Below are 8,312 nucleotides of genomic sequence, written 5' to 3'. Positions count from 1 at the left end.
AAATGGTTTCATTCCAGGGGCAGCTGACCTTATAGACCCCTGGGCACAAAGAGCAGCATTTCTCAATTTTGGTTCTCAAGCACCTCTACCCTTAATATTTTAGATGTGTTTCTGTTCCAGAACACCTGATTCAAATGATTCCGTGACATCTTCTGCATGACAACAGCCTGTTATTCACCGACATATTTATGTCAGGTGTGTGGTGGAAGGGAAACACCTAAAACATGAAGTGCAGTGGTTCCTGAGGACTGGGATTAAGAAACATTGGCTTAGAGGCAACAAAGGGGACTAACAGATCTAGTTGACTCCCAAGAGGGTACAGGCATTCAAGAAGTGATTTTGGCCCAAAATGGGGAACTCCTTTGCAGCATTTAACAAAAACTGTCCAAAGGTACATCAGCAAACCTTAGCATTAAAACACAATCTTGTTTCAGCTCAGTTAGCTTCTCCTGCTCCTCTACAGTCATGTCCTTTCCAAAAACTGATGATGATCTAAATGGGGCCCTAATCCAGTCAAGAGATTCAGTGAAGGATGAAGAGAAATAAAATGACAATTTCTCCTCCAGAGTCTTCAGATGCTTAACTATTATCTCATAGTGCAGCAGTGTTGGCATCTTGCTGTTTCTGTGAGTGGAAACATCTCAAGGTTGGCCCTTTGGACATGTCATGTTATTGCCAGAGATCCATTTACAAAGAGAATGCATTGATTTTGTCTGTGCTTGTAAGCAGGTTCTTATGTGTTCAGTTCATTGAGATGGTGAAATATATCTGCCATACCAACCTTTAACCCCACTCATCTCTAGCATTTGAATATTCAGACTTTTCATTTGTAAAAAATACTCTTTAAATACAGGGTGGCCCACAAAAAAGTATCCCGCCTTCCTGCCAGAGTGGCAGGAAGGCGGGATAACTTTTTTTTTTACTTTTTTTTTAAACTTTTTCGTACACTTTTCAAAGTGTACGCTAATAACCCGAAAACTTTACAGCAGTTGAAAGACAATATTCATAATGCAATTCAGAGCATTGGTGCCCCAGAGTTGCATCACACATATGACAATATGTTAAGGTGAGCCCAAAACTGCATTGACGCACAAGGGGATCATTTCCAGCACTTTCTGTAAAGAGTGAGTAAAGATTTTGGCATTTCAAGTTCTTTCTTTATGGAAGGCCGCCAGTAATACTATAGTAACGCAGGCTACTTTTTCGTGGGCCACCTTTAGTTCGTCCCAAAGCTTACATGCAGTGCTTCACCTTGCCCCGCAACAACCACAGACCTCCATATGGAACAACAAGGCTTTATGCTCTTCTCCCATTTCATCACACAAGGATGCAAATGTGCACATTTTCACAGATTGGATATTAACGAAGTTCACAATGTGCACAGCATCATCCATCAGAAGAACTACTTCTGCAAGTAAGGTCTTGGCAACGAAGGCCTCACAGTGCAAAAAACAATGCGGAATAAAAACATCTGGGTTTTTTTTTCCTTCACTCTGCTAGCGAATCTTTTGATGCACCTGACCATGGTGCTATATATATGTATATATATATATATATATATATATATATATATATATGTGTGTGTGTGTGTGTGTGTGTGTGTGTGTTGTGTACCAGGTTGTGGGGTTAGTTTGCTTTCTCTTCAGTTACCACCGTTCGTCCACCTAATTGTGCTATTAGGCTGTTTTCCTGGAGGGCGTGCTGGTAGACCCTGACTCTTCACATTTGGGAATAATAATCATCTTCACCAGAGGAATATATGAGCAGCAGACTGCTAGCATCTCGTCACCAGAGTGTTTGCCAGTTTTGGTACACTAGCCCCTCGTAGTTTTGTTCAGTTTTTGGAGATCTTTCCGAGTTTTCTTGTGCTAACCGTTCTTCTTTGAATCCTCCTCAGGACACCTACAAGATCCTTTGGGACATCCTCGTGTTCTCTGAGTTCTGAAGAAACCTTCATGTGATGCCGTGAATCTACTCACCGGATGCCTGAACTCCACAGTCTCACCTGTCCGTTTCACTGCAAGTATCCAGCTGGTAGTCAGTCTCGCTGCACCTCTGTGCTGTCGTGAAACTTACCTGTCCGCCCTTCAACACCACATCCATCCTCAACCAACCGACACTATCAGTAGTTTCCCCACTCCCTGGTACCGCTGGACCCTCCCTGGGTCTGAATCTCCGATCTACAAGTAAGAGCTGAGATTTTATGTCGAGTGAATTCAATTACCCACAGAGATTGAACTCATCACCCCTCTCTTCTCTCTGTGTTCAGTCGTCATTCCCTGGATTCGTGGCTGCAGCTTCCCCACTAAGCAGCATTGTTTATTTGTTTGTTCACTGTTAATAAACATTTCAATCTTTATCATTCTCTCTGTGAGTGTTTCTGCATGTGGGCAAGAAATATAAAACCCATCATGACAGTGTGTGTGTGTGGCCATTTATTTGTAATACCTTGTGGGGACGATTTCAGACATCTGAAATTGGGTTATGACTAGATATATTAGGAAATTAAGATATATGTGAATATATTTTTACTAGACAAAATACCTATTTGTGATATCTCTAAAAACATTGTGAGTGGTAGAAATGACATCAGATTTACCACTGAGTTGCATGGAGCCTTCAATTCAAGATCTCTACAATTAATTACTGTCAATACTAATATTTCAGATATGTACAATAATTTTATAACTAGTCATAAAGCTGACAAACTTGGTATCAGCAACAATATGTGCATAATCCACTCCTAGATTATGCACATATTTTATATATGAATGCTTCGACCAAATGGCTTCAATCCTTGAATACCATCTATCATTGTGCTTTAAGGTTTGCAACAAGTAGCAGATGTCTTACACAACATCATTCTGAGTTGTATGGGCTCCTTCAAGCGTATGGAAATATCAATCATTTGATGATATGAAAGTCATCAAGTGTAGATTTATAAAAGTCTTGGCTCCAGCTTATTTAAATTCTCTCCTACAACTCGAGTGTAAAAAACTGGACATTTTTTACGCTCCAGCAACATTTTTCCCTTACATGTTCCATGTGTTCGAACAGAAAAAAGGAAGCAAGCAATCAGCGCAGTTTGAACTTAAGATGTCAGATCTTATTTCATTGTACTTTTTTCAAGCAGTTCTTAAAAATGTGCAACATATTCATATCAATCAGTGTCATTGCTTTTAAACAGTTTTGTAATTTGTTTTAAATTTGTGCATATGTTTTAATTTATTTTACTGTTGTGTAACCAAGTTGTTCTGTATTACAAGTTTCTTTCACTCTTAAAATGAGATCTGGATGTCAGTGTGGTTTACCTAAACAAAGGTAATAGAGAATTTGAATTTATTTTTTGGTTTGTTTTTAATTACAGCTTGTCAGACGAAACCGAATTTATGTCAGACTGGCCTGCCATACTCTGAGGCTTTATAGTGCAGAATTTTATGGTGGAAAATGACTCCAGAGCAGGCAGCACCCTCTGCTGTACAGTCAGCTGAATTACTGTTAGGTCTCATCAGTTTTGCTTTATCTGTGAGACCAATGGTGCAAAATAAGAGAATTGATTAAAAAAATCTCAGCTGCATGAATTCATTGAGAAAAATGACTTAATGATCCTCCAGTGCATAATCAAAATCAAAGAGTAATTTTTTATTTTTCAAAAGTTGTGTCATGCAAGATTTTTTACAAAAATAATATGAATAATTAAAGTGATTGAAATAAAAAAACTGTTTTACCTTTATATATATATATATATATATATATATATATATATATATATATATGTGTGTGTGTGTGTGTGTGTGTGTGTGTGTTGTGTACCAGGTTGTGGGGTNAAGAGACCACTGCACTGAACAGCATTCAAAACCTCCCGGTTCTTCCACCAAATATTGATTTCTGAACTCTTCCTGAGTTCAAACATTAGTATTGTAGTTTCTAAATGAATATGTGCTTGTTTTCATTGCATTATTTGAGGTCTGAAAGCACTGCATCTTTTTTGTTATTTTGACCATTTGTCATTTTCTGCAAATAAATACTAAATTTTTACTTGGAATTTCAAAGACATGTTGTCAGTAGTTCATAGAATAAAAAAACAATGTTCATTTTACTCAAAAATAGACCTATAAAGAGTAAAATCAGAAAACTGATCATTTTTCAGTGGTCTCTCCATTTTTCCAGAGCTATATATGTATGTATTTATATCTATATCATTAGAGTTCACTAGAGGTAAAACCATTTTTTTTATCTTTAGTGAAGGTAAAAAGACTGTTTTTCACCTGTAAACAACTGTGTTGATACGTAAATAAAACAGCATAATACAGAGGGATTTGTAGGCCTACAATAAACTGTGTATTAATTCAATTTGCTACACTAAGTTAAACACATAGTGCAAAACTTTTCTTACATACTAAAATAACTGTGAAGCTTTTGCTCAGCAACACATATTTATGAGGACTGGAAATGATTTCATTTCCAGTCCTCAAACTTCATGACTCCGTCGAAGCCGTGGTAGGTAAAGGTCTCCAGGGTGGGGGTACAAGTCTCGTGTGTTAAGCATGCCATCCTGTTGTTCTCACAGCTGCCTTCAGCACCAGGGCTGAAGTACACAGAATCTGTAGAGCTGATAGATGGGTCTTCATCAAAGTAGTTATGTGGTCGTAGTATGACTCCACCACCATTACCTACTGTCACAGTGTTGGGTATGTCTTCAGCATGAGGAATATGAAGGAAGCCTGTGGTCACCCAGGCAACAAGGTCCTAAAGACACATAATAAGGCACGTTATATTTTTTCAAATTTGAGGTCTTTTGAGTAGTTACAGTTTTTTGTCAAATCATGTCACAACATACTTGATCTTCAATGCTTTCATTGTCTTCAATATACTTGCTGAAGTCAACGGCTGGAGTCCAAACATCATTCTGACTGTAAAGACTACTGCTGGTTTGTTCCGAGTCCTTGTGCTTGGTGATGGCAACCTTATACCTGGAAAAGATCGAAAATATACTGTAACAAACAGATTTGTTATCTCTGAATATTTAGAGAGCTCAGATTGTGATGGTAGAAAGAGATTTCAACTTCTGACATTGATTAGTGACCTTGAGTTTTTGTCCTTGGGAGTTGCGTACTGACATACTTTAAGGCATAATTTCAGGGATTTTCCAGACCCACATGCAGAAACAGAGGCAAAAACTGAATTTAAGAATTAAATAGTTCATTTGCAAAGGAACAGAAATATGTGCAAAAGGGAGTGCCCCTGGTTTGTGTCTTAAAGCTTATGATACATTGGAGAACTTTTCAGCGTGGAGGGAGGAGAAAAATCAATACAGTGATTCAAAAATCAATACAGTGATTCTTGAGAATAGGGACAAAACAAATATACACAAAATATAATTTTTTCAAATATCTGACTCAACTAACCTGGGTGAGCACAACAATGTATATTTTCCAGGTATTTGCTGAATATTTTTTTATTTTAAACATTGTAGTTGGTGGATGATGCCTGTCCCGGAGCAGAACTCAATACATTATAATAGTTTAAAATAATTAAAGAAATACTAAAATTATATATAGTGACAATTAAGTATAAGTAGTCATATAAATAATTATAGAGGTATCAATAAATTGAATTAAAAAATAATTTTTATATATTTTCCAACTCCAGTGAAATTTGTCCCTAGTTTTTGTCAACACCGTCAGAAATGAAAAGAATGTAAAAAAATCAGGCATTATTGGGGGGCACCAGAACGTCTGAGGACCCCATGACGTTGTCTTTTCTCTTCCTTTGCTAAGAGGGCTAGTTAGCTCTGGTTAGCTTATATTATTATTATTTAGTTTTTTCTTGTTTTTATTCCTAAGTTGTTTGTCACAACCATGATGTGTCAACTCCATAACTGACAATTTACAAAACTTTGATGACATTTTGTGAAATAAAAGCTTAATTTTGGTTTAATGTAAAGATTTAATGGACCTGATTAGCTACAATATGGCCTCCTTCAGAATAACATCATATAAATTGAGGTAGTTTGGCTTTTTTTCAACTCCGTCAGATGTCAACTCCATCAGAGTTTTTCTGACTCTTTCAGTGAAATTGTTGTCAAATCTCACTTAAATGTGCAATTAATTCATTTTAATGTATTTTATATGAATTGCATTACTTCACATGTACCAAGTTTTTCATTTTATTCACTAGTTTGTCACCACCTTCAGTTCTGTGTCAACTCCTCATGCACTGTCAACTCCGTCAGATGGGCTTTTTGTTGTTTTTGGTTTTAAATAATACTTCTTTTGTTTCTTGAGAAGCATTTGTCTGTAAAATGAGTAAAAATATCACTAATAGGGTCATTAAAAATATATTTTTTTATTTATCTTTGTCAGATGGTGATGACAACGTTCTGGGTCAGGTCGATTAAAAATTAAATTTTTTTTAAAAATGTTGCAACTGGGAGCCTGTACCTTAGCACCTTTACACTTCCTAAACATTATTTGTTATATTAGCATACATAAGGTTGAGAAGTAACAAAAAAAAATTATGGGAAAATTAAAACCATTTTGTCCCTATTCTCAAGAATCACTGAATAGCGATACATGGAAGTCCTGGTTGTCTTGGGTAACCAAAGAGAAGTGAGAATCATCTGATTCAAACCTGGAGTGACCAGAAAGCAAAGGTTTGTCCTGGGATGGAGGAAATATAAATAAACTGAGTATTTCTGTACATGACACAAGTCTGACTTATGCTAGAAGTCTGATACGTGAAAAGAAATTGTGGGAGTACAATCCCTAAGCCACTCCAAATTGCCTCCAACATGCAGAATTACAATTCTGGAATTTTAGAAAAAGCTTGAAGGCTGTAAAGCTTTTACATTTTTTTTGTTTGTTGAAGGTATTTCTTGCAGTGGTGGGCTGTCAGGACCTGCTGGCCTAAACGCTATCAGAATCGCTAACATATATCTCTAACATATATCTGCAACCTAATTTACTAATCCGCCCTAATTATATTGGAAAAGGAAAAAGTTTTTTTATGTAATAGATTGAAAATAATCTATTATTGCAATGTGATTAAAAAAAGAAACTATGTATGTCACTAAACAAGGAAAAATCCAAACAACTTCAAACTCCATTTCATCTAAAACATTACATAGTTTCATTATATCCCAAAAGACTACTTTGTCTTTGGTTCCCAGAGTTTCTAAAAGTAGCGCCCATGGGATAGTTTGTTTTAACTGCAGTCCTGTGACATTCTTACTAGTAGGCAGGATGTAGACAGCAGCAGAGTAAGTGAGATCTCCCCACAGAGAGATGTAGTCTCTCCATATGGGGTCAGTCTATGAGAAAATGTATGAAATTTCTAGTGGACCAAGCAACACAACTCTCATTAATTTTATTATTTACTAGACAATGTCCAATTGCACTGATCAACTGGGATTTTTTTTAAAAGTCTAATACCAATACACTTTAAAAGAGATACAATATACAAAATCAAATTTTTTAGCCAATAAATACATTTACTTGGAGTTTGAGTGTCTAGAAGTGCAAAAACATAAAATTTATTCTCTCCCAGAGTTGCATAGAAATCTTTATATTCTTTTTGAGTTATACATTTCAAACTGTTCATTATTTTATATTTACTATAATGTTTTGACATCACTGTATTTGCTGTTGAACTGCTTAAACAAGGTCATGACTTTCAGCTAATCAGTTTTGTGAGTCTGTCTTTTTTTTTTTCTTTGAAGCAATTTTATAGTCCAAGTTCAGTTATGCCATTTTGACTTGCAAGGAGACAAGTCAAAATGTTCGGTTCCAGCACATATTAATGCACAGGATTCTTTACATTGGCCCTCAGCATCAGAACCTCTTCAAAGTGTCAGGTTGACTTTTATTTTTCAAGGGAATGTACCTATGGAGGACCAAAACCGACATAATAAGAAATAAAAGAATAAGTATATAACTAAAAGAATAAATATATATCTGACATAATAAGAAATAAAATAATAAATATATAAATAAAAGAATAAATATATATTTTGATAAGAATTAAAAGCATAAATATATATTTTGATAAGAAATAAAAGCATAAATATATATTTAGTTTTTCCTTTTCCTTACACATGAGTTTTGTCAAGAAAATTAGATATTTTGCTTTGCCTTTTTTTGCTTCTCCATTTTCTGCTCGCTGTATTTCTGCTTACTGTTTTTCCGTTTGTTGTATTTCTGCTTGCTGTTATTCTGCTGCATCGTTATGTTAATGAGGAGAGCTTCCTTCTATGTCTACTGTTGGCCGATAGTGCTTTACATAGACATAATATAAGCATAGACGCCTCATGG

At 35.7% G+C, this 8,312-nt stretch overlaps 1 protein-coding gene across 1 annotated transcript; it reads right to left on the bottom strand.

Moving 5' to 3' along the window:
• Nucleotides 1–4,161: 4,161 nt before the first annotated feature.
• On the bottom strand, nt 4,162–8,224 carry LOC103131710 (membrane primary amine oxidase-like; the record flags this gene model as incomplete). Its single annotated transcript, XM_007543408.2, has 3 exons — nt 4,162–4,749; nt 4,841–4,973; nt 8,133–8,224. Coding segments are annotated over 3 exons (516 nt in total), but the record flags the coding sequence as incomplete, so codon positions are not given.
• Between the last annotated feature and the right edge of the window lie 88 nt (nt 8,225–8,312).

Source organism: Poecilia formosa, unplaced genomic scaffold (assembly GCF_000485575.1).
Source record: "Poecilia formosa unplaced genomic scaffold, Poecilia_formosa-5.1.2 Scaffold818, whole genome shotgun sequence".
NCBI lineage: Eukaryota > Metazoa > Chordata > Actinopteri > Cyprinodontiformes > Poeciliidae > Poecilia > Poecilia formosa.
The sequence above is the reverse complement of the archived record's forward strand: the minus strand, read 5'-3'. Positions and strand labels throughout refer to the sequence as shown.